The following is a 27,893-nucleotide window of genomic DNA, read 5'->3' as shown; positions in this document are numbered from 1 at the left end:
GTCAGAGCAGATCAGTCTCCTTGTAAAATGGAACTACGCTTCAGAGATAGGAGTACATGCAAATGCCCAACACACTCCACAAACAACAACAACATGACAAAGGTATCGTCTGTTCCTCTAAAAGGCCTGGGGAGTATTGTTTTCAGGGGAGACACATTTGCGCCGTAAAAAGTCTCTAACAGAACAGAGACCTTGTCATTGAGATTCCCCGCATGCTTCAGTGGTATCTTTAAAGAAAGACTCAGCGAGCTCGCTGCCTCCAGCACCCCAGATTACACAGACCTAGATAACACACGCACACACACAGCAACACCTGTATCACAGAGCACACTCATAGAGACAGATGGGACACATTGTAAAGAGAATGCTGGAGGTGTGTGTGTGTGTGTGTGTGTGTGTGTGTGTGTGTGTGTGTGTGTGTGTGTGTGTGTGTGTGTGTGTGTGTGTGTGTGTGTGTGTGTGTGTGTGTGTGTGTGTGTGTGTGTGTGTGTGTGTGTGCTTGCTTGTGCGAAAATGTGTTAGAAATGTTATGTTGGGTTCACATACTATGTGAAATCTTTCAAATAGTTTGAGCATTTGCTCTAGCCTGCCTGGAGTGCCAGTTCGGCGAGATCTTCAGTTTTGGTGCTTTTCTATTGGTCCATTAAGCCAGACAAGCTCAATCAAACACATATTCAGTATTTGGAATGATTCAAAATAGTGTTTGAAGCCAGCTCTGGTACATAGAGTACGAATATTGGTTATACGTGCTTGTGTACATGATTGTGTGTTGGTTGTGTGTGTGTGTGTGTTGACTGATGGGCCTTACCACAGGTGGGGTTGCCCTGTTTTCTGGAGCCGGCGATCTCGTTGCCGTATTTGTCCACACACCAACACTGTCCAGTACTGCCATGACACTGGGTTGACTTAAAGTAACCCTCCTCAGAACAGCGTGGAATATAGGCCCCTAGAGAGAGAAAGGAAGGGAGGGAGGGAGAGTGTGTAGTGAGGGAGAGAGAGGGAGAGATTGTGTCAGAGATAAAGAGATTGACACAGGCGCGTAGGCATGAATGGGCCTGGTTGGCCCAGGCCCACCAAATCAGGTTGAGTTCTTTTTTTATTATTATTCTCTACTTGTCAGTGTTCCAGACAATATTTTTTTTTTTTTTTTTTTTTACCTAAACACAGTACTTGATTTGGGCAGTAGATCACGGGAACTGCGTACCGGCACCTCAAATTTTATTCTGCTTGAGTCCCTGCACTTCCTATAGAATATTAGCTCAAAAGTATTGCAGAGTTCCTGCACATAAATATAAACAGTAACAGCACCCACAATGAGTACCGTCACCTATTTCAGTCCAAGCACTGGCCAAAACATGCAATTGGAAAATAATGGACGGGTTCTGGCATGTGTCATTCCACACTGATACCATGTGCAGTAAACAGCAGTTATCACTGTGTAGGCTAGGTTACACTGTGTAGGCGACTCACCGTTAACTAGCTAGCAAAAACTCACGAGCCAACTTGGCTAACAAAAACAAGTAAAATGGCCGAACAAAGCTCACTGTAAAAAAAAATCAAACAAGAGACCGCGTACAGAAAATAATTTTGGAGCATTTGATATTTTGTTTTTTATATTTATTAGGCTCCCCTGGCATCTACTCGTCCTTGGGTCCAAACAGGGTTAAAACAATTACATCACAGCCAAACACAAAGCCAAAGACATTATTATGCTATTATGACCCCATTTAGGTTCCGCTTTAAATGACATGCAGCTTATAAAGGCTTCATAAAGCCTTCATAAAGACTACATTAATGTGTTACAAATCATCTATAACCGTATGTCATGCTTTATAAAGGGTTCATAAATGTGGCATAACTGTGTGACATAACAACGAATGTCAAATGTGACATAACCCACTATGTCAAATATGACATAAACCTGTGCTTTATAAAAGGTGGCATAAGCACTGCTTGATAAAGGCCTTATAAATCATATTAAATTGAGGCTTCACAAAGCATTTCTTTCCCTGTCATGCATCTTGGTAGAGCATTACAACGCCAGGATATTGGGTTCGATTCCCAGGATCACCCATACGTAAAAAAAGTCGCTTTGGATAAAAGCGTCTGCTAAATGTTATATATTATATCACTAAAACATTTCTAGGATGACCCAACTTCTTTCCCTATTTGGTGCATAGTAAATATTGGACCTGACCTCAACTTCCCCCAAAATGCATTGGTGAGGCTTTTTAAAATCCCTTCAACATTGTTTGCCTTCATCCAAATTCCATTCTCTGTTTTGTTTTTCCAGGTTTTCGATTTCCCCAATTTTTTCAGGTTTTCCCCAAGTTTTGTCACACTTTTTTAAATAGAAAAACAACAACATTTCATTTTCTGTGTTCACAACAATGCTTTAACCACATCAGGAGTTGACTTTTGAGGTCTGTGAAAAATCTAAGAAACTTAGATGTTTGTGTGTAGTTGCCCTTTAATTCAGTATGCATGCCCTGCACTGTTGTTTGGTTTGAGGGTTTTCTGTAGCACAGTAATCGCACATGTGATGATTATGTACTCGCATTGTGGCCGCCAATGGAATGGCTGGAGTAAAAGGTCACGATATATATATTCTACAGACCTTACTGAGAACTCCTTACATTAATTTTATTGCGGCACCCAAAATAGTTTTTGTTCTATAAGCCAATATGTATTACACATAGTGCTTCGCACTGGGGGCATTTATATGACATTGAACATGTTTTAAAACCCACATTTAATGCAAATGTCACTTAAATATGAACAAATATGAATCATTGTTAATGTTTAGACAATTCTTTTTCATATAATTAATAAAAACATGTTGTTGATACTTTTATACTATTATGTGGAGGACTTTATTTAGGAAATTTCAGAAATTCTGTGACCCGGAAGTACTTTTTTTAGTGTTGGTGACAAGATGCTGTTAATGTGATGAGTTTGCAAATCAAATGCCCAATTGTGGTGCCACCGGACAGCGAAAAACAAGTAAGTTAACATTTATTTATTGTAATTTAAATTAGTTTGTAGTAGTTGTGTTGAGTTAGATTACATACTGTAGCTACCTCAGTCATTCTTTCAAATAATTTTGGTGACTACACAGCAATTGCTAGATAGCCGAAATTTAGCTAGCTAACGGGCTCAGCTAAATAAAAATCCCCTTAGATACAGCCACGTCTCATAATCAAGTCATGAGATTTGTAAATGAAAGAGGAATATAATAATATTAATCAAATGGAGTTTCCCATCTCCCCATTTAGAGTTTCTAGTGCAGCACATACGTAAATGCCCTCATCCAGATGGTGGTACAAAGGCATTTCCTAACATACCTGCTAACTTTCTTTGTTGTTACTTTTAAGGTTGGAACCAACATGCAGTATTTGTAAAGTATTTGTCATCATCACTAGTTAACCCTCCTGCTGTGTTCCGGTCAAATTGGACCGATTTACAAGTTCTCTCTGAAAAATGTAGTTCATTTAATCTGATTGTCATAAGGTTCCATGACTTGTCCACACAGAGCATCTGAACACACAGAATACATTTAGATGATTTTCATTACATTTTGGGTGTTTTATTTAACTTTGTACACCTGTGGTGTTGCCGGTCAAAAATGACCGGTCATTAGAAATGAATGGGTGAGACTACAATTAGTGTATAAAATTGAGTTCAGGCACATGCCCATTCATCAGATGGACACACTTCCTCTCCCAGACCCCTATATACGTGTGTGTTTGAGCACACACACACACACACACACACACACACACACACACACACACACACACACACACACACACACACACACACACACACACACACACACACACACACACACACACACACACACACACACACACACACACACCCTCTTGGCTTCCATGGCAACCCCCATGGGAACCTTTCCCCAATATAATCTTTCCCCCACGGGAACAACACCTGTTGGCAGTCTCACAAACAATCGCAACATTGCTTCAATAATATATAGAACTTTTCTCGCAGCTCTGGTATATAAAGCTTTTTGAGGCCTTGCTCACAATTCATTCTGTGGCAGCACAATGACCAAACGATATACTGTATGTGAGGCTCTTGATCATATCCTTGATCATGACACTGGTGAGGAGAGAGTCCTTGTTAAACTTTGACACAAAGTAGTCTGTGATAAATAGCACAATATGTTTCATCTGAGTATTTGTTATAGTCAAAAAAATCCATACATTATGCTTTTTTTACTCAAAAAGAGTAGTATGAGCTCAGGTCAATGAGACCTACAGGCCATAAATCGCAAAAAGAAGTTCAAAACTTGTAATGTTCACAAGAACTTAAGTTGATAAAAAGATCTAACACAACATTAGGTAATAGTATATGTATTATTATGGATTTATAATCAACGATAATGGGCGGTCATTTTGGACCGGGAACACAGAATGTATTAACATGAAACGAACACAACAGGAGGGTTAACACAGTAAAAAAGTCACACTTATGGCTAAACCCTGCCTATTTCCACAATTTATCTTCTTAAAATGTGATCTTAAACCTAACCCTAACTAATGAAGGCCAAGTTTAATGTGTTGGTCCACCAGACCGTCATGTCACCTTCATGTCAACCCAACATGTCACCTTCTATAAAGCACATGTTTATATCATATTCGACCTCGTGTGTTAAGTCACACAGTTATGCCACATTTATGAACCCTGTACAACTCATGACATCAGGTTATAGAAACTTTGTAACACATTTATGTAGTGCTTATGAAGGCTTTATGGAGCCTTTATAAGCTGAACGTAATTTAAAGCGGGACCCAAATGGGGTCGATATAAAATCCACAATACCACAAAATTACAGTGTGTGTGTGTGTGTGTGGAGTGCGTGTTTGTGCGTGTGTGTGCGTGTGTGTCTCTTCAAAGTCCGCGTTGTGCCGTGACGTGTTGTTTTATCCGTTTTTTAAAATCTGATTTTACTGCTCGCTTGATTTACTTGATGTGGAAGAGAGTTGCATGTAGTCATGGCTCTATGTAGTACTGTGTGTTACCCATAGTCTGTTCTGGACTTCAACACTTTGAAGAGACCCCTGGTGGCAATCGTTGATTCCATCGATCTAATCTCGGGCCTTAAAGACCGTTTCAGTACATTCAGAGACAATTCTAAAGGGGATTTCAATAAAATCGTTAAGCTTACAGATGATTTGATGGTCAAAAATGATATCCACACCCAGGATGTTACCAGTTTCCGAAACAAAAAACCTCCAGCAAGGTTTGTGGACTCGCATGTTACATCTACAGTGGGGAAAGCAGTCCCCATCAGGAGCAATTGGATTTACAGGCATTATGGAACAAGGTATTGAATATACAACTTATGGAACTCAACAGTCGATTTCATGCGTCATAATGAAGAAGGCCTGCACCAATCAGACTAATTTGGTCAAATGACAGCGATACAGCCACCCAGTACCCATGACGCTATTTCTGTTTTTGTACAACAGCTTAAACGGAAGCTACATGAGGGTTAGCCCTATCCATCTCTCATCGAGGCGCTCGACATCTGCCCCGAAGACGTTTCCGAACATGAACAGGCTTCTGAGAGCCTTCACCACTCTGCCTATCACCAGCTGCGCTGTATAACGTCTATCCTACACTGTCAATTATCCAGGCTCACAGGCCGCCTGAACAATTTGTCACCGCTCTCCTTGGAACGAGAACTGACCGAGTCCTCAGATTATGATGATATCATTTCAATGTTCAACACCAAGCTCCGTCACCTTGTGCTGTGAGTCTGACAACAACCGTAGGCCGATGTTCATTTGTCCTTTTTCTTTCACTTGACTGTATATGGCACTGCTTTATCGTGCTGTACATTGTCGCCTACTGTTATCATTTACATGACCTTTGTTTGGTGTAAGAGCGTGTAGGCCTAATATAATGCAAAGAAATCGGATCTGATTGGCCTCGGCATACTGCTGGGCCTCGCTGCGGTCGTTGGAACAGTGCTAGCTCAGATGGCTGCACCAGACCAGTTGGTGGCACTATAGATGTCATTGGCACCGGTGGCACCATAGGATACTAGAGCAATAGCTATTGATCAGGTGGACAAATTAATGTTCGATTTAATTATGCAGATGAACAACCTGAAATATTGTGAAAAAAAACACCGGGAATATTTCCCAATCTTAACATTAGTCAAATTGACCCCATAATTGGCAAATAAACTCAATACATTAAGTAATGACTTTGAGAATGATTACCTGCGTTCAAAGAGCCAACCTACAGCACTAGAATAAAGGTACCTTGCGTCGACCTTGTGGTGTTGAGAGATAAACATGGTAATGATGTAACTGATTGCACATGAAGGAAGATAGTTACTACATGATAGACTGCTTGCTTTGTTATACAATTGATCTTGTGTCTTTTCTGTCATCCCGTGAACCCCGTTCATTGCTACTCGCAGCTATATATATATATATTTTTTTTTTATCACACAATAATGTTTCTTAAGACCTGCCTAAACAAAATTATCAATTTCTTTGTGATGGTGTATTAAATGGATTTATGATGGGTCACTGTGCTTCTATGGCTATATGCACCATGATACTGCCTATTTAATTGGTTCATTTAGCAAACAAGATGGCTCATAATCCAGTGCTTGAATCACAGTCACACCTACATTTGAGCTGTAGTAAGACAATGGAATACAACAGAATTAAACAGAAGATATATTTTTTCGCAAATTTGAACGCACCTGTGAAACCGTGATTAAAAAAAGGTATATTTTGAAACAATGCCCTTGAGCTCCTTTTTGAGAATAGCTTGGCGACTGTATGTTATTATAAACCTGATACTCGTCTATTGGATGGCCTGTCTAATTAAAAAAACGAAACAAAAATACTGCGTGTGTCACGTTCTGACCTTTATTTTCCTTTGTTTTGTCTTTAGTTAGTATGGTCAGGGCGTGAGTTGGGGTGGGCAGTTCTATGTTGTCTGTTTCTATGTGGGGTTTTCTAGTTTGGCCTGACATGGTTCTCAATCAGAGGCAGGTGTTTTGTGTTGTCTCTGATTGGGAACCATATTTAGGTAGTCTGTTTTGTATTGTGGGTTGTGGGTTATTGTGTCATGTTTTGTCTTTGATCTTCATGTCTTGTCCCTGTGCTTCCCTCTGCTGGTCTTATTAGGTTCTTTCCCTCTTTCTCTCTCTATCGTTCCGTTCCTGCTCCCAGCTGTTTCTCATTCTCCTAACGACCTCATTTACTCTTTCACACCTGTCCCCTATTTTGCCCTCTGATTAGAGTCCCTATTTCTCCCTCTGTTTTCCGCTTCTGCCTGGTCGGATTCTTGTTTGATGTTTGCTGTTCCTGTGTCCTTGTTCCGCCCTGTCGTGTTCTTTGCCTTCTTCAGATGCTGCGTGTGAGCAGGTGTCTATGTCAGCTACGGCCAGTGCCTTCCTGAAGCGACCTGCAGTCTGTGGTCGCGTCTCCAGTCGTTCCTCTCTATTGACGAGAGGATTTGACCATTGATAATATCCAGGAGAATCATTATTTGTTTATTACTGGAATAAAGACTCTGTTACTATTACGTCGCTTTTGGGTCCTCATTCATCAGCATAACATATTGTCTATGTCATTACGTAAGTTGCCTGTGTCTGCACTTGTCGTAGTATAGCTTCACGTTCGTTCGTTTGTTGTTTTGTTAGTTTGTCAAGTGTTCTTCGTTTCGTCTTCGTTAAATAAATTCAAGTATGTATTCAAACCACGCTGCGCTTTGGTCCGATCCTTGCTCCTCCTCAGACGAGGAGGATTACGACGTTCGTGACAGTGTGGAACTTTGTATGAAGATTTGGAAAAAGTCGCATACATAACATTTAAAAAATGGTTCTGTTCCCTGCCTCAAATACACATGCTGTTCATCAGTCTCGTCATTCAGAATCTGACAACGAATATAGGCTATTAATAATATTGTAACACAGACTATTCTCAATTTAAATCGTGTCTTTACGTTTACATCTACACTGAACAAAAATATAAACGCAACATTTCAAAGATTTTACTGAGTTGCAGTTCATATATGGAAATTAGTATATTCAAATAAATTCATTAAGCCCTAATATATGGATTTCACTGACTAGGAATACAGATATGCGTACGTTGGTCACAGATACGTAAACAAAAAAGGTAGGTGCATCTGGTGTGACCACCATTTGACTCATGCTGCGCGACACATGTCCTTCGCATAGAGTTGATCTGGCTGTTGATTGTGGACTGTGGAATGTTGTCCCACTCCTCTTCAATGGCAGTGCGAAGTTGCTGGATATTGGCGGGAACTGGAACACGCTGTCGTACATGTAGATCCAGAGCATCCCAAACATGCTCAATGGGTGACATGCAGGCCATGGAAGAACTGGGACATTTTCAGCTTCAAGGAATTGTGTACACATCCTTGCGACATGGGGCCTTGCATTATCATGCTGAAACATGAGGTGATGGCAGCGGGTGAATGGTGCAACAATGAGCCTCGTCACGGTATCTCTGTGCATTCAAATTGCCATCAATAAAATTCAATTGTGTACGTTGTCCGTAGCTTATGCCTGCCCATACCATAACCCCACCGCCACCATGGGCACTCTATTCACAACGTTGACATCAGCAAACCGCTCGACCACACAGACGATCCCGCAGGTGAAGAAACCAGATGTAGAGGTCCTGGGCTGGCATGGTTACATGTGGTCTGCGGTTGTGAGGCCGGTTGGACGTACTGCCAAATTCTCTAAAACGACGTTGGAGGAGACTTATGGTAGAGAAATTAACATTCAATTCTCTAGCAACAGCTCTGGTGCCCCGACTTTGTAGTTAATTACATTTACATGATTAGTTCAATCAGGTAATATTAATTACAGAGAAATTATTTTGCAGAATAGCATGTCATATCACTTAATCCGGCATAGCAAAGACACGACAGTAGGCTGTGAGTCCCTTGTGAAATACAAGAGCCATGGTTTACATTGTTATGAAATGACTGCTTGATCTACGAAATCAGGTGTTAAACGTTCTGTGTGCGATCGAGTAGCGCAGTGGTAAGAGTAAGGTAGCCTATGTTTTTATTGATAATTCAATTATGATTTGAGAGCTTCAATTTCGGCCCAACCAAATTTCTGCAGGCCCACCTACCAACAAACTTCTGGCTACGCTACTGGATTGGCAGAGATGAGATGGATAAAAAATACATTTCTAAACAATCCGGTAGTAAAATCAAAACGTACTAAAACTCAACGTGCTCATTGCCATGGTTTTGCAGGTTCTTGTGTGTGCAGAGGCGGAGGCAAACAACCAATTACTAGTGCCTAAGCTGAGACAACAAGCCATACATCCTGCTTAAAAAGGGACCAGTCACTTTCAATAACAGCACTCATGTGCGCACGTGCACACCACAGTTCACACACACACATACACCACACAAACAAACCCATTGCCCTCCTTTTTCATTCATGTCACCCAGTCAAAGGCCATTTATCAAACTGTGTTTTTTCGTGAGTTATAACATTATTATGCACGATTATTGATGACCGCTTGGCTGAGGGTTCGAAGGAGTTAGGGGCAGGGGTGTTTGTGTCTGTGTGTGCTATTGTTTGTCTCAGCTGGGTAATGTATTGTGCCTAAATATGTATCGGAATTTAAATATACGGTGCACAATAACCAAAATCCCACGGAAAAACAATTGATTGACAGCTGTCACTCCAGCAAACTGACCTATGAGACTCTTCCGTCGACCCTGAGTCTGAATCCTGTTCATCTCATTCTGGCAGGGCAGACCTGGATCAGAACACACACACACACACACACACACACACACACACACACACACACACACACACACACACACACACACACACACACACACACACACACACACACACACACACAGTTACATACAGAAGAGGTTAAAATGTGCAAACGTTCGTTTTTCCATCACCAACAAACACCACTGTCTTTCTTTTTTGTTGTTGTCCATCTTCACCTTTACTCTCTAAAACACTTCCTCCCTTCTCCATCCCTAACTCCATCATCCCCTCCATCTCTCTCACCGTCAGGTTTCTGGAAGCAGTAGCACCACTCGTTGTTGGACAGCTTCCCGTCCTTGAAGGAGTCGCAGGAGTTGAACAGGGGCTTCATACACAGCTCATACTTATCCAGGTAGATGGCACTGAGCTCTGATTGGTCCAGCAGAAGGTCGTAGTTCATGTCCAGCTTGTTGAACATCCAACCCAGAGAGTCCTTACAGATGGGCAGGATACTGGTGTCAAAACCTGGGGGACGGGAGAGAGGGATGTTAGCGGGAGGTGTGTGTGTGTGCGTGTGTGTGTGTGTGTGTGTGTGTGGGGGGGGGGGGGGGGGGGGTAGAGAGAAGCGTGTGAGTGTGGGGGGTTAGGGGTGTTGGAAGACATTTGTATGTGTGTGTGAGTGTGTGTTGTGGTGTCTCGTAGTGTCTCATGTTTGTATTGGAGGGGGTGCTTGTCTGAGGCCTTTTCAGTCTGAAACTTGAGTAAAGTGCTTGGAGACTGAGGGTGAGTTTGAGAGGGTTTGTTGAAATTTGAGTGTAGAGACATGCTGCCTTTAGTTGAGCACAGAGGAGCACTGTCCTCATGAGAACTGAAAAGAGCGATGGGATTTCAAATGGCAGTGCCATTTCAAAACAACAAAACAATACACACACAGATAATGGTGTGACTCACGTCCTGCCGCTGAATCAGAGTTGGCAGAGGTTTTGAGGTCTCGGTTGGCATCGAGGTGGAGAACTCCGAACCAGTCCTTTAGTCTGGATGCTAGGCTATGCAGGTCCCTATCACTGCAGACTGAACACACAGAGACAGAGACACACACCAGGGTTAGCAGGGAGGCAGGGAAATCATTTTAATAAAACATACTTTATTTTAAAGCCACATCGATGCAACATGACTGTTTGATAAGGTTGGGTGAAATAACGTCAGCACAATGTTGGCTCAACCAATTTTTTATTTTCCTGGTTGGCTTCTCCTTGACCACACAGAGGACCATCAGACTGCACAGAAGCAGCTGAGTTATATTTCCCTTTCTGTTGCTATAGGAACACAAGCTGGTGAGTGAGTGTGAGAGTGGGTGAGTGATCGAGTGAGAGAGCGAGATAGTGTGTGTGATGATGATGGTTACACATTCATTCTGCCAGAGTGAAGGATGGTTACACATTCATTCTGCCAGAGTGACGGATGGTTACACATTCATTCTGCCAGAGTGAAGGATGGTTACACATTCATTCTGTCAAAGTGATGGATGGTTACACATTCATTCTGCCAGAGTGAAGGATGGTTACACATTCATTCTGCCAGAGTGAAGGATGGTTACACATTCATTCTGTCAAAGTGATGGATGGTTACACATTCATTCTGCCAGAGTGAAGGATGGTTACACATTCATTCTGTCAGAGTGAAGGATGGTTACACATTCATTCTGTCAAAGTGATGGATGGTTACACATTCATTCTGCCAGAGTGAAGGATGGTTACACATTCATTCTGTCAGAGTGATGGATGGTTACACATTCATTCTGCCAGAGTGAAGGATGGTTACACATGCATTCTGTCAAAGTGATGGATGGTTACACATTCATTCTGCCAGAGTGATGGATGGTTACATATTCATTCTGCCAGAGCGACGGATGGTTACACATTCATTCTGCCAGAGCGACAGATGGTTACACATTCATTCTGCCAGAGTGATGGATGGTTACACATTCATTCTGTCAGAGTGAAGGATGGTTACACATTCATTCTGCTAGAGTGATGGATGGTTACACATTCATTCTGCTAGAGTGATGGATGGTTACACATTCATTCTGCCAGAGTGGTGGATGGTTACACATTCATTCTGCCAGAGTGACGGATGGTTACACATTCATTCTGCCAGAGTGACGGATGGTTACATATTGATTCTGCCAGAGTGACGGATGGTTACACATTCATTCTGCCAGAGTGATGGATGGTTACACATTCATTCTGCCAGAGCGACAGATGGTTACACATTCATTCTGCCAGAGTGATGGATGGTTACACATTCATTCTGTCAGAGTGAAGGATGGTTACACATTCATTCTGCTAGAGTGAAGGATGGTTACACATTCATTCTGCCAGAGTGGTGGATTGTTACACATTCATTCTGCCAGAGTGACGGATGGTTACACATTCATTCTGCCAGAGTGAAGGATGGTTACACATTCATTCTGCCAGAGCTCCACCTGACCAGCTATATGACAGGTGTACCCAGGGGAGACAATAACATCCGACCCAGCACTGCCACCAGTGACATGTACACACACACACACACACACACACACACACACACACACACACACACACACACACACACACACACACACACACACACACACACACACACACACACACACACACACACACACACACACACACACACGCCACCTGGAAGCCTCTCTAACTACCCAGAGGGATAGCACAGGGAAAAATGCTACAATAGTCACACAGCAGTATTTCTCCCCTCTATGTCTATTTAAATGGCCATAAATCCACTGCACCAGGATACAGTGGGAATACCAACACTTGATTATAAGTGTATAGGGCTGTTAACTAACTGTAAATACTGCCTCAGCTCTGTGATTTCAAATACTTGTTTCCTCTCCCATCCTATCTAACACGGTCAATACAGAGCTGTCTATTTGACTGCTGTGGAAAACCACTCTCTCATCCGCAGTCTGGCCACTGACAAGGTCTTCCAGCCAATTAGCAACAACTGACTCACTTTGTCAGGATCTGTGTGTTTGTGCGTGCGCGCACCCGCCTGCATGTGTGTGTCTGTGTCAGCATGATTGACATGGCTTCTAGGATGAGAACTAATTGACAGTTTCATAATAAAATTAGGCGAAATTGCTCACCTCATACCGAGCAAGCCAATCAAAAGCCATCATCCTTGGCATGTCAAAAAGTCAGAGAGAGAACATTCCAGAATGTTGAAAACCATGAACATTCCGGTAGCCTTCTCAAGCTAGCCTTCTCTTGCCTGGCTACATCTAAACAGACAGACACATCACCTGACACATACGGTGCTTAACTCAACACAGGGACAAACAGGGATAGACTCACTTCTTCCTAGGTTCTGGCCTTTCCAGGGAGTTTTTCCTAGCCACCGTGCTTCTACCCCTGCATTGCTTGCTGTTTGGGGTTTTAGGCTGGGTTTCTGTACAGCACTTTGAGATATCAGCTGATGTAAGAAGGGCTTTATAAATAAATTTGATTTGATTTGATAGACGCAGACATTCTGTGCATTGCCTTGGAAATAATGGACGACGCAGCGGGGCGAAGGCGGAGTTGAGTCCCATTGCAGAGTTCATTTTTCCAAGGTAATGTACAGAACAGAGGTGTTTATCCCGCCTAAGAAAACAAACACTAAAGAACACATTTACAAATTCATATTTTCTCATCTTTGGGTTGCTAGAGACGTGACCCAGTCGTTCGTTTCATTAGTTCTATATATCTGGAGACGCGACCCAGTCGTTCATTTCATTAGTTCTATATACCTGGAGACGAGACCCAGTCGTTTGTTTCATTAGTTCTATATACCTGGAGACGAGACCCAGTCGTTCGTTTCATTAGTTCTATTTATCTAGAGACGGACCCAGTCGTTCTTTTCATTAGTTATATTATATCTAGAGACGGACCCAGTCGTTCGTTTCATTAGTTCTATATATCTAGAGACGAGACCCAGTCGTTCGTTTCATTAGTTCTATATATCTGGAGACGAGACCCAGTCGTTTGTTTCATTAGTTCATTTCGTTCCATTAGTTCTTTATATCTGGAGACGAGACCCAGTCGTTCGTTTCATTAGTTCTATATATCTGGAGACGAGACCCAGTCGTTTGTTTCATTAGTTCATTTCGTTCCATTAGTTCTTTATATCTGGAGACGAGACCCAGTCATTCGTTTCATTAGTTCTATATATCTGGAGACGAGACCCAGTCGTTTGTTTCATTAGTTCTATATACCTGGAGACGAGACCCAGTTGTTCGTTTCATTAGTTCTATATACCTGGAGACGAGACCCAGTCGTTCGTTTCATTAGTTCTATATATCTGGAGACGCGACCCAGTCGTTTGTTTCATTAGTTCTATATATCTGGAGACGCGACCCAGTCGTTCGTTTCATTAGTTCTATATATCTGGAGACGAGACCCAGTCGTTCATTTCATTAGTTCTATATATCTGGAGACGAGACCCAGTCGTTCGTTTCATTAGTTCTATATATCTAGAGACGCGACCCAGTCGTTCGTTCCATTAGTTCTATATATCTGGAGACGAGACCCAGTCATTCGTTCCATTAGTTCTATATATCTGGAGACGCGACCCAGTCGTTCGTTCCATTAGATCTATATATCTGGAGACGCGACCCAGTCGTTCGTTCCATTAGTTCTTTATATCTGGAGACGAGACCCAGTCATTCGTTCCATTAGTTCTATATATCTGGAGACGCGACCCAGTCGTTCGTTTCATTAGTTCTATATACCTGGAGACGAGACCCAGTCATTCGTTTCATTAGTTCTATATATCTGGAGACGAGACCCAGTCGTTCGTTTCATTAGTTCTATATACCTGGAGACGAGACCCAGTCGTTCGTTTCATTAGTTCTATATATCTAGAGACGAGACCCAGTCGTTTGTTTCATTAGTTCTATATATCTGGAGACGAGACCCAGTCGTTCGTTTCATTAGTTCTATATATCTGGAGACGCGACCCAGTCGTTCGTTTCATTAGTTCTATATACCTGGAGACGCGACCCAGTCGTTCGTTTCATTAGTTCTATATATCTGGAGACGCGACCCAGTCGTTCGTTTCATTCCATCGCGACGTAACCTGAACGCCCATATGCTAACTGCGGCCCGCTAATCGTTAGCTGTCCTGAGCATATCGGCTGTTATCTGAACAGGTCTATCGAACAATCTTCTTAGGCCACTATAACTATTTTGACAATTGGATTGGTCCCCTCTACCACACGGAACCCCACTAATCTACCGACGGAAATGCACGGCGTGGCTAAAAACAGACCTCCATCTTCTGCTAGCTTGCTACCCATGACTAGCTGTCTGAATCACGAAGCTAGCACCAGTTAGCAAACACTATTCTACAATTCACAACCTCTCTTTCGCCATCCGGCTTGGATTCTCTGTCGACACGACCACGTCTGGTCTGCAGACGATTACCCCATCCGCTGTGCCCTCAACCGGCCTCCGTCTGAGCAGACCCCCTCCGTCTGAGCAGACCACCCCCCGGGCTACTAACTTTAAACGCCGCGGGCTAGCTTAGTGGAGGCCTCACTGCTCCATCTACGGCTGCCCCCTGGACACTATGATCACTTGGCTACATAGCTGATGCCTGCTTGACTGTCCATTAATTCATGGTACTCCATTCCGTTTATTTGTGTTTTATCTGTCGGCTCTGTGCTTTAACTCAGGATCTGTGTGTAGTTAATCCGACCCTCTCTGCCTAGCCGTCGCCATTTTTACCTGCTGTTGCTGTGTTAGCAGACTAGCTGCTGTTATCTCACCTGTTGTTTTAGCTAGCTCTCCCAATCAAGACCTGCAATCACTTTATGCCTTATTGTATGTCTCCCTCAAATATCAATATGCCTTGCATACTGTTGTTCAGGCTAGTTATCATTGTTTTGGTTTACAATGGACCCCGTAGTTCCACTCTCCGTACCTCTGATACCTCCTTTGTCCCACCCCCCACACATGCGGTGACCTCACCCATTGAGACCAGCATGTCCAGAGATACAACCTCTCTTATCATCACCCAGTGCCTGGGCTTGCCTCCACTGTACCCGTGCCCCACCATACCCTGGTCTGCACATTATGCCCAGAATCTATTCTACCACGCCCATAAATCTGCTCCTTTTATTCCTTGTCCCCAACGCTCTAGGCGACCAGTTTTGATAGCCTTTAGCCGCACCCTCATCCTACTACTCCTCTGTTCCTCGGGTGATGTGGAGGTAAACCCAGGCCCTGCATGTCCCCAGTCACCCTCATTTGTTGACTTCTGTGATCGAAAAAGCCTTGGCCTCATGCATGTCAACATCAGAAGCCTCCTCCCTAAGTTTGCCTTACTCACCGCTTTAGCACACTCTGCCAACCCTGATGTCCTTGCCGTGTCCGAATCCTGGCTTAGGAAGGCCACCAAAAATTCTGAGATTTCCATACCCAACTATAACACTTTCCGTCAAGATAGAACTGCCAAAGGGGGAGGAGTTGCAATCTACTGCAGAGATAGCCTGCAAAGTTCTGTCATACTTTCCAGGTCTATGCCCAAACAGTTCGAACTTCTAATTTTAAAAATTAATCTCTCCAGAAATAAGTCTCTCACTGTTGCCGCCTGCTACCGACCCCCCTCAGCTCCCAGCTGTGCCCTGGACACCATCTGTGAATTGATCGCTCCCCATCTAGCTTCAGAGTTTGTTCTGTTAGGTGACCTAAACTGGGATATGCTTAACACCCCGGCAGTCCTACAATCTAAGCTTGATGCCCTCAATCTCACACAAATCATCAAGGAACCCACCAGGTACAACCCTAAATCCGTAAACATGGGCACCCTAATTGACATTATCCTAACCAACTTGCCCTCCAAATACACCTCTGCTGTCTTCAATCAAGATCTCAGCGATCACTGCCTCATTGCCTGTATCCGCCACGGGTCCGCGGCCAAACGACCACCCCTCATCACTGTCAAACGCTCCCTAAAACACTTCTGCGAGCAGGCCTTTCTAATCGACCTGGCCCGGGTACCCTGGAAGGATATTGACCTCATCCCGTCAGTTGAGGATGCCTGGTCATTCTTTAAAAGTTACTTCCTCACCATATTAGACAAGCATGCTCCGTTCAAAAAATGCAGAACCAAGAACAGATATAGCCCTTGGTTCACTCCAGACCTGACTGCCCTCGACCAGCACAAAAACATCCTGTGGCGAACTGCAATAGCATCGAAGAGCCCCCGCGATATGCAACTGTTCAGGGAAGTCAGGAACCAATACACGCAGTCAGTCAGGAAAGCAAAGGCCAGCTTTTTCAAGCAGAAATTTGCATCCTGTAGCTCTAACTCCAAAAAGTTCTGGGATACTGTAAAGTCCATGGAAAACAAGAGCACCTCCTCCCAGCTGCCCACTTCACTGAGGCTAGGTAACACGGTCACCACTGATAAGTCCATGATAATCGAAAACTTCAACAAACATTTCTCAATGGCTGGCCATGCCTTCCTCCTGGCGACTCCAACCTTGGCCAACAGCCCCGCCCCCCCCGCTGCTACTCGCCCAAGCCTCCCCAGCTTCTCCTTTACCCATATCCAGATAGCAGATGTTCTGAAAGAGCTGGAAAACCTGGACCCATACAAATCAGCTGGGCTTGACAATCTGGACCCCCTATTTCTGAAACTGTCCGCCGCCATTGTCGCACCCCCTATTACCAGCCTGTTCAACCTCTCCTTCGTATCATCTGAGATCCCCAAGGATTGGAAAGCTGCCGCGGTCATCCCCCTCTTCAAAGGGGGAGACACCCTGGACCCAAACTGTTACAGACCTATATCCATCCTGCCCTGCCTATCTAAGGTCTTCGAAAGCCAAGTCAACAAACAGATCACTGACCATCTCGAATCCCACCGTACCTTCTCCGCTGTGCAATCCGGTTTCCGAGCCGGTCACGGGTGCACCTCAGCCACGCTCAAGGTACTAAACGATGTCATAACCGCCATCGATAAAAGACATTACTGTGCAGCCGTCTTCATCGACCTGGCCAAGGCTTTCGACTCTGTCAATCACCATATTCTTATCGGCAGACTCAGTAGCCTCGGTTTTTCTAATGACTGCCTTGCCTGGTTCACCAACTACTTTGCAGACAGAGTTCAGTGTGTCAAATCGGAGGGCATGTTGTCCGGTCCTCTGGCAGTCTCTATGGGGGTACCACAGGGTTCAATTCTCGGGCCGACTCTTTTCTCTGTATATATCAATGATGTTGCTCTTGCTGCGGGCGATTCCCTGATCCACCTCTATGCAGACGACACCATTCTGTATACTTCCGGCCCTTCCTTGGACACTGTGCTATCTAACCTCCAAACGAGCTTCAATGCCATACAACACTCCCTCCGTGGCCTCCAACTGCTCTTAAACGCTAGTAAAACCAAATGCATGCTTTTCAACCGTTCGCTGCCTGCACCCGCACGCCCGACTAGCATCACCACCCTGGACGGTTCCGACCTAGAATATGTGGACATCTATAAGTACCTAGGTGTCTGGCTAGACTGCAAACTCTCCTTCCAGACTCATATCAAACATCTCCAATCCAAAATCAAATCTAGAGTCGGCTTTCTATTCCGCAACAAAGCCTCCTTCACTCACGCCGCCAAACTTACCCTAGTAAAACTGACTATCCTACCGATCCTCGACTTCGGCGATGTCATCTACAAAATAGCTTCCAATACTCTACTCAGCAAACTGGATGCAGTTTATCACAGTGCCATCCGTTTTGTTACTAAAGCACCTTATACGACCCACCACTGCGACCTGTATGCCCTAGTCGGCTGGCCCTCGCTACATGTTCGTCGTCAGACCCACTGGCTCCAGGTCATCTACAAGGCTATGCTAGGTAAAGTGCCGCCTTATCTCAGTTCACTGGTCACGATGGCTACACCCACCCGTAGCACGCGCTCCAGCAGGTGTATCTCACTGATCATCCCTAAAGCCAAAACCTCATTTGGACGCCTTTCCTTCCAGTTCTCTGCTGCCTGCGACTGGAACGAATTGCAAAAATCTCTGAAGTTGGAGACTTTTATCTCCCTCAACAACTTTAAAAATCTGCTTTCAGAGCAGCTAACCGATCGCTGCAGCTGTACATAGTCCATCTGTAAACTACCCACCCAATTTACCTACCTCACCCCCCATACTGCTTTTATTTATTTACTTTTCTGCTCTTTTGCACACCAGTATCTCTGCTAAATTGTAATTACTCGATTTATTGCCTACCTCATGCCTTTTGCACACATTGTATATAGAGTGTATATAGATTCTCTTTTTTTCTACCATGTTTTGACTTGTTTATTGTTTACTCCATGTGTAACTCTGTGTTGTTGTCTGTTCACACTGCTATGCTTTATCTTGGCCAGGTCGCAGTTGCAAATGAGAACTTGTTCTCAACTAGCCTACCTGGTTAAATAAAGGTGAAAAAAAAAAAAAAAAAAAAAAAAAAAAAAAAAATTAGTTCTATATATCTAGAGACGAGACCCAGTCGTTCGTTTCATTAGTTATATATATCTAGAGACGAGACCCAGTCGTTTGTTTCATTAGTTCATTTCGTTTCATTAGTTCTTTATATCTGGAGACGAGACCCAGTCGTTTGTTTCATTAGTTCATTTCGTTTCATTAGTTCTATATATCTGGAGACGAGACCCAGTCGTTTGTTTCATTAGTTCATTTCGTTCCATTAGTTCTTTATATCTGGAGACGCGACCCAGTCGTTTGTTTCATTAGTTCATTTCGTTCCATTAGTTCTTTATATCTGGAGACGAGACCCAGTCGTTTGTTTCATTAGTTCATTTCGTTCCATTAGTTCTTTATATCTGGAGACGAGACCCAGTCGTTTGTTTCATTAGTTCATTTCGTTTCATTAGTTCTATATATCTGGAGACGAGACCCAGTCGTTTGTTTCGTTAGTTAATTTCGTTCCATTAGTTCTTTATATCTGGAGACGAGACCCAGTCGTTTGTTTCGTTAGTTCATTTCGTTTCATTAGTTCTATATATCTGGAGACGACACCCAGTCATTCGTTCCATTAGTTCTATATATCTGGAGACGAGACCCAGTCGTTCGTTTCATTAGTTCTATATATCTGGAGACGAGACCCAGTCGTTTGTTTCGTTAGTTAATTTCGTTCCATTAGTTCTTTATATCTGGAGACGAGACCCAGTCGTTTGTTTCGTTAGTTCATTTCGTTTCATTAGTTCTATATATCTGGAGACGAGACCCAGTCGTTTGTTTCGTTAGTTCATTTCGTTTCATTAGTTCTATATATCTGGAGACGAGACCCAGTCGTTTGTTTCGTTAGTTCATTTCGTTTCATTAGTTCTATATATCTGGAGACGAGACCCAGTCGTTTGTTTCGTTAGTTCATTTCGTTCCATTAGTTCTTTATATCTGGAGACGAGACCCAGTCGTTTGTTTCATTAGTTCTATATATCTGGAGACGAGACCCAGTCGTTTGTTTCATTAGTTCATTTCGTTTCATTAGTTCTTTATATCTGGAGACGAGACCCAGTCGTTTGTTTCGTTAGTTCATTTCGTTTCATTAGTTCTATATATCTGGAGACGAGACCCAGTCGTTTGTTTCGTTAGTTCATTTCGTTTCATTAGTTCTATATATCTGGAGACGAGACCCAGTCGTTTGTTTCATTAGTTCATTTCGTTTCATTAGTTCTATATATCTGGAGACGAGACCCAGTCGTTTGTTTCATTAGTTCATTTCGTTTCATTAGTTCTATATATCTGGAGACGAGACCCAGTCGTTTGTTTCATTAGTTCATTTCGTTTCATTAGTTCTTTATATCTGGAGACGAGACCCAGTCGTTTGTTTCATTAGTTCATTTCGTTTCATTAGTTCTATATATCTGGAGACGAGACCCAGTCGTTTGTTTCATTAGTTCATTTCGTTTCATTAGTTCTATATACCTGGAGACGAGACCCAGTCGTTTGTTTCATTAGTTATATATCTAGAAACGAGACCCAGTCGTTCATTTCATTAGTTATATATCTAGAAACGCGACCCAGTCGTTTATTTCATTAGTTCTATATCTAGAAACGCGACCCAATCATTCGTTTCATTAGTTATATATCTAGAGACATGACTCAGTCATTCGTTTCATTAGTTTTATATCTAGAAACGCGACCCAATCATTCGTTTCATTAGTTATATATCTAGAGACATGACTCAGTCATTCGTTTCATTAGTTTTATATCTAGAGACACGACCCAGTCGTTTATTTCATTAGTTATACATTTAGAGACGCGATACAGTCATTCGTTTCATTAGTTCTATATATCTGGAGACGAGACCCAGTTGTTTTTTTCATTAGTTCTATATATCTGGAGACGAGACCCAGTTGTTTTTTTCATTAGTTCTATATATCTGGAGACGAGACCCAGTTGTTTGTTTCGTTAGTTCTATATATCTGGAGACGAGACCCAGTTGTTTGTTTCGTTAGTTCTTTATATCTGGAGACGCGACCCAGTTGTTTGTTTCGTTAGTTCTTTATATCTGGAGACGCGACCCAGTCGTTCGTTTCATTAGTTCTATATACCTGGAGACGCGACCCAGTCGTTCGTTTCATTAGTTCTATATCTAGAGATGAGACCCAGTTGTTCGTTTCATTAGTTCTATATCTAGAGACAGGACCAAGTCATTTCGATTAGCTCTATATCTAGAAACGTGACAAAGTCGCTAGTTCAATCACTATGCAGGCTGGCAACATTCTTCTCTCGCCATGTAGCCTAGCTCATCGCTTGATTGCACGTGGGCATCTGCAACGTGATAACACAACCCAGTTGTTCGTTATATATATTCCATTGCCATGCTCGCTGGCACAGTTCTCATCCCTTGCATGTTAGCTAGCCAAATAGCTACAGCTAACACATTCACAACCTCTGCAGCCAGAATAACAGCAACGTAGCTGCATTGGGGTTTGTTTAAGCTGTTTTCTATTGACATCCATTTGGATACATCCATAACGAGCTGATGACGCTCGATTGTGCCTGGCATAGCTAGAAAAGTTTGCTTTCCTGCCAGGACATTCGACACGGTTCATTGCGAGGAGATCACACTGCATATCAAACAGTTTGTGATGCTAGCGAGTCTGCAAATAGGCTAGCTAGCTAGCTGACAACGTTTTTCATCGCTGGACCTGTGTTTACAAGGTTTCCAATTTCGGTTTGTGTGGTTGTTGGTTAAAGTTTCTGTCACTTTGTAGCAAGTATGGTCTGCATGTATAGGCACATATTGCGTCATGATTGCAAGGTGTCCCGATATCTTTTCCAATTGTCCTGTTATCTGGTTTTAATGCCCATTCTAGAATTCCCTTCTATCCAATCAGAAACGAGTATTCAACAATGCTGTGGTATAACTGGTGATAAGACATTACATTATGTACTCGTCAAAAGGAGAGTCTGTTCAGCTATGAATTGTGATGGGCACACACTTCGACACAACATCCACTAAGGGTGTATGGCTTATGGGATTCAGTGAAACAGGAAATGTTTCTTGGTGGAATGAGAGCACTTCCACAGTGGCTGGCAGTAAATTGTTCAGCCAGTGTTTTGAAAACTGTTTTCAATGGAAACATATAGATAATCTAAGGCTTTGCACCAAGCAATCATCTCTGAATAAAGTGTGTGTGTGTGCCTCTAGTTCTGTGTGTGAGACTGTGCCAATGTGTGTGTATGTGTGTGTGTGTAGGTGTCTGTGTTTAGGTGTGTGTCTAGTCAGCTTTATCGACTCTACTCTTATGTATCTCCTCCATCTGCTGCGTTCCAGCTGGATACCTCCCACACGCACGCACATATGCCTTCCATCTTCCAGGCTTTTGAAGCATGGAACAGTAAAGATTGCTCTGTGTGAAGGCTTTGTCTGGGACTGAGTTCCTCTGTGGAGTGCCAGGTAGCCACAAAGACATCTAGGCCATGAAATCACATTCTATGTCAGTGTCTGTATACAGCCAGGCTATTCAGGGACTAGGTGGCCAGACTCTAACCCAGGACCAGGTGGTAGGAATGGGGCACTATTCTACACTGACCCCCTTCTCATGGACACCCATACCCTGTTGCTCACATCTGATCCCACGCAGATCCCATTGTCTCTCTCTCTCTGTCCCTCTCTCTGTCGCTGTCTCTCTCTCTCTCTCTCAATCTCTCTCTCTCTCTCTCTCTCTGGCTGGCTGGCTCTCTTTCTCTCTCTGTGTATCATACTCCACCCTGCAGCCTAGGTGTGGTCATTGTGTTTTACAGGAGTTGTTATGTCAGTGGGATCCTCTGTGTCTCTGGGAGTGTGACAGTCTCAGCAGTCTCTCAGAGAGTGTGTGTGGGAGAGTGTGTGTGGGAGAGTGTGTGTGGGAGAGTGTGTGTGGGAGGCAGAACAGAGCAGGGGGGGAAATCACAGGCTCTGTGCTTATCTGCTCTGACACACACACACACACAAAGCAAGAATTATATCAGCATTTCTGTCTATCACACACCTATAACCCCCCCCCCCACACACACACACACACACACACACACACATCCACACATGTGCACACCCACACAGGTGCACAGGAGCATCGAAGAAATTCCATAATTGTAGGGGACACCTACAGAATTGCCATGGCATTCCATTAACTGCACAACTCCAGCTATCAGAAGGAGAGGTGAACAGATGACATCCATCCTGAGTGAGGGGAAAGGAGATGGAGGTGCTATTTCCAATGTAATGACACGGTACAGGATGTGTGTGCCTCTCGTAGAGCGAGGCCATATGGACATATTGCGATATATTGCCTGAATAGATGCGATAACGATAAATAGAGCGATAAGTTTATAACATTAACGTTCACCGTTTTTTAAACTACCCTTTAAACTACTACTACTAAAAATCGAATCAAATTTATTTAGCAGATGTTATTGCGGGTGTAGTGAAATGCTTGTGTTCCTAGCTCCAACAGTGCAGTAGTATCTAATAATTCACAACAGCACACACATCTAGAAGTAAAAGAATGGAATGAAGAAATATATAAATATTAGGATGAGCAATGTTGGAGTGGCATTAACTAAAATACAATAGAATAGAATACAGTATATTGTAACGACTGTTGGTGGAAGAAGGTGAGGACCAAGGTGCAGCGTGGTACGTGTCCATGATTTTTATTATAACCGAATACTAGAACAAAAATTATCAAACGGCACAAACGAAACAGTTCTATCTGGTGTAGACACACAAAACAGAAAACAACTACCCACAAACACAGGTGGGAACAGGCTACCTAAGTATGGTTCTCAATCAGAGACAACGATAGACAGCTGCCTCTGATTGAGAACCACACACGGCCAAACACAAAGAAATAGACAACATAGAACACCAGACATAGAATGCCCACCCCAACTCACACCCTGACCAAACCAAAATAGAGACATAAAAAAGGAACTAAGGTCAGGGCGTGACATATATACATATAAGATGAGTAAAGCAGTGTGAAAACATTATTATAGTGACTAGTGTTCCATTATTAAAGTGGACAGTGATTCCATGTCTATGTATTTAGGGAAGCAGCCTCTAAGGTGCAGGGTTGAGTAGCCTGGTGGTAGCCAGGCTAGTGATGGCTATTTAACAGTCTGATGGCTTTGAGATATAAGCAGTTTTTCAGTTTCTCGGTCTCAGCTTTGATGCACCTGTACTGACCTCGCCTTCTGGATGATAGCGGGGGGAACAGGCCGTAGCTCGGGTGGTTGATGTCCTTGATTATCTTTTTGGCCTTCCTGTGACATCAGGTGCTGTAGGTGTCCTGGAGGGCAGGCAGTGTGCCCCCGGTGATGCGATGGGCAGACCTTACCATCCTCTGGAGAGCCCTGAGGTTGTGGGCGGTGCAGTTGCCGTACCAGGCAGTTATACAGCCCGACAGGATGTTCGATATGATCCTTAACTAGCCTCTCAAAGCACTACATGATGACAGAAGTGAGTGCCACGGGGTGATAGTAATTTAGTTCAGTTACCTTTGCTTTCTTGGGTACAGGAACAATGGTGGACATCTTGAAGCAAGTGGGGACAGCAGACTGGGATAGAGAGAGATTGAATATGTCCGTAAACACTCCAGCCAGCTGGTCTGCGCATGCTCTGAGGACGCGGCTAGGGATGCTGTCTGGCCCGGCAGCCTTGAGGGTTAACACGCAAAAAATGTCTTACTCACGTCTGCCACGGAGAATGAGAGCTCACAGTCCTTTGCGAGCGGGCCGCGTTGTTGGCACTGTGTTATCCTCAAAACTGGCGAAGATGGTGTTGTGGTATCAGCTTGAGGGGGAATATACACGGCTGTGACTATGATCGAAGAGAATTCTATTGGGAGGTAATACGGTCGGCATTTGATTGTGAGGTATTCTAGGTCGGGTGAACAAAAGGACTTTGAGTTTCTGTATGTTTCTTCTTCTTCTACTACTACTACTGCTACTAGTTTGATGGTTGTAGCAATCAATTGTCTCATTAACAATCACCCATATAAGCAAACTTATTTCATTTCAAACTTCAGATTTCTCGGCTGCTTATCGTAATGAATGATATCAGCAAAATGCCAGCGATGCGTGGCCGGTACGGTTGGTGTTGATAATTTCCGGTTTGTCGTCCCAGCTCTACCCTCTCGACAGGAGCAGATAGATAAGGTTCCGAAGCATTCTTCATTTCAGGCAGACCAGGGGAGAGAAAGGTAAGACAGGATCTCCCCTCAGCCAAACCATAATCTATCTCCACCCGCAAATATAATATGTCCTCCTATCTATCTATCTCTCCTGGTCTGCAAATACTATATGCTATAGGTTGCAGCCACAGGGCTTTCTCCTCTCTCTCACCTTGCTTTCTCTCTCTCTGAAATGAGATATTTGTTCTCCGCTCGGCTCCCGCTCCATTTAATACATCTCACAACCTCACATCGACCTGTGGAGCTTCTCTCATTTGCTGTCCTGTCCCCCTTCTCAAGGACACCCAGACCCTGTTACTCACACCTGATCCCATGCAGAGATCGAGTGTTCTCTCTCTCACCCCTCCTTCTCCCTCTTCCCTCTCTCTCCCTCTCTCCTGTCCCTCGGGTCCTTTTTTTCAGTGGTGACTCAGAACAGTGAGGTTGCTCTCACCCCACAGAGACGCACAGACAGGAGACACAGCAAACAGGCCAAATGCACTCCTAAGTGCTTCAGTCCGCACTCTACCCTCTTTGTGCCCCCCCACACACACACACTTCCCCCCCAACCACATCAGAAAGACCCAAAAATGTCACAGGGACCTCAAGTCTCAAAGTGTTTAAACAGTCCCCCAAAAAATCTAGGTGGGCCTGTGATATGATCTGCAGCTGGTGTGATTCTACCTGAAGATCTGAGTGGATCCGTAGAGCCCTGAGGCAGAACACATCATCAGGGATGCGACTGCTGTCACTCAAAGCTGAAATGCAGCAATTGCTCGAAGTGGGCGGGTCAGACAACCCACATGGATCATTTTCAGAACTCCGTGAGATTGGCGTGTTGCTGTAAGGAACGGTTCAGTGTTTATGAGTCCTTGTGAGTCTAACCAAGTTGAATATGCTGCACCAGCGGAGGAAGGAGGGAGGGAGGGAGGGACAAGGAAGAGATGGCGGGAGAGTGTTATCAGTAAATAGATTGCCGTCTGCTTTCTGTAACTCTTCACAATGGCCTTTTCTCATGCATAAAAAAGGAAATAATCTCCCCTGCATTCTGCGACACCAGAGATTCCACAAAAACATCCTCTACCTCGGGAGTCGGGGACAAAGAGATACGTCAGAGGAATCAATAAGACTGCCTGGGGTCACATTCTGAATAGATGTTGAACGGGGATTTTTATTTCTCTCTCTAGCTCTCTTCCCCCATGTATCCAACCTGTTACCCCTTCTGTCTCTGTCTCCTTTTCCCGTCCCTCTCAGCCTCTCGTCCCTCAACCCCTTCACTTTCTCCTTGTTTTCTCTCTTCCTCTCTTCTTGTCTCGCTCCATCTCTCTTCACCCTCTCTCCGTCCCTCTCTTCATCCCTCTTTCACGTGTGAGATTAAATATCCATCTTCTGTTGCTGCGGCCGCCAACTGTAAGCACCTCCATCCCTCCCTCCCTCCCCCTCTCCCTTCCATCTTCTACAGGAAAACAAATCAATCAAGAGGGAGGGAGTGAAAAAGAGGAGAAGAAAACTAATTAAAAGAGAGGCTAATGCAATTCAGGTGGGTGGCGCGGCAGGCAGCTCATTGCCCTGCAGTCACTAGTGACATCACAGGTGCCGTTGGGACCAGACACGACCTACTCAAACACGAAGGCCTGGCTACACGTGGGGCGGCAGTATTATAAAGCACAGCTACAACACAGATAGGACTTCTATGTTACGCTGTAGTATACAGGTAGCGGTGACGTGATAAAGGGGTAGTTACACCGCAGCCATAACTACACATTACGGCTGTATGTCTCTAGTAGAGAAACAGGTTCAGCAGTAAAACCTAACAGTGAACCCTTGTATGTTAGAAAATGGTTACTGTAGAGAATGGCCACAGCGCAGCGTGGGACGCTGGGCCTATAGCATAGAGAGGCTAGGGGTGAGTTATGACGAGCACAACTCTCTCTACTGTCCTTCTCTTCCCCTTGATTCCAGAGTCAGCACACAGCTATAAACTACAATGTGTCTGTGTGCGAGAGAGAGCATGTGTGTGTGTGTGTGTGTGTGTGTGTGTGTGTGTGTGTGTGTGTGTGTGTGTGTGTGTGTGTGTGTGTGTGTGTGTGTGTGTGTGTGTGTGTGTGTGTGAGCGTGTGTGTGTGTGAGCGTGTGTGAGCGTGTGTGTGTGTGTGTGTGTGTGTGCGAGCATGTGTGTGTGCGAGCATGTGTGTGTGCTTGTGTGAGAAAGAGAGGGAGGCAGATATGATTTAAGCGGGCTGTATGGGCACAGGGGTTATCAGGGTGTCCTCAATGCAGACGGCCATAACAGAGAAACTATCACCATCACACAGAATAATGGGCCTGGAGAGAGAGAGAGAGGAGATAGATAGATACGAGAGAGGAAGGGAGGGAAGGAGAGTGATGAGGAGAAAGA

The 27,893-nt window shown here is 44.0% G+C and overlaps 1 protein-coding gene across 1 annotated transcript in view; it reads right to left on the bottom strand.

Moving 5' to 3' along the window:
- spock1 (SPARC (osteonectin), cwcv and kazal like domains proteoglycan 1) overlaps window positions 1-27,893 on the bottom strand; it is a 254,755-nt gene that overhangs the window by 1,140 nt on the left and 225,722 nt on the right. The window contains exons 8-11 of the mRNA XM_038992558.1: window positions 10,733-10,852; window positions 10,085-10,306; window positions 9,750-9,812; window positions 809-946 (exon numbers count right to left, since the gene is read on the bottom strand). Of these exons, the coding sequence (XP_038848486.1) occupies window positions 809-946; window positions 9,750-9,812; window positions 10,085-10,306; window positions 10,733-10,852 (543 nt within the window). The remainder of the gene's footprint in view (window positions 1-808; window positions 947-9,749; window positions 9,813-10,084; window positions 10,307-10,732; window positions 10,853-27,893) is intronic.

Source organism: Salvelinus namaycush, chromosome 5, assembly GCF_016432855.1.
Source record: "Salvelinus namaycush isolate Seneca chromosome 5, SaNama_1.0, whole genome shotgun sequence".
Taxonomy (NCBI): Eukaryota; Metazoa; Chordata; class Actinopteri; order Salmoniformes; family Salmonidae; genus Salvelinus; species Salvelinus namaycush.
Note: the sequence above shows the minus strand (reverse complement) of the source record. Positions and strands in the feature narration are given on the sequence as shown.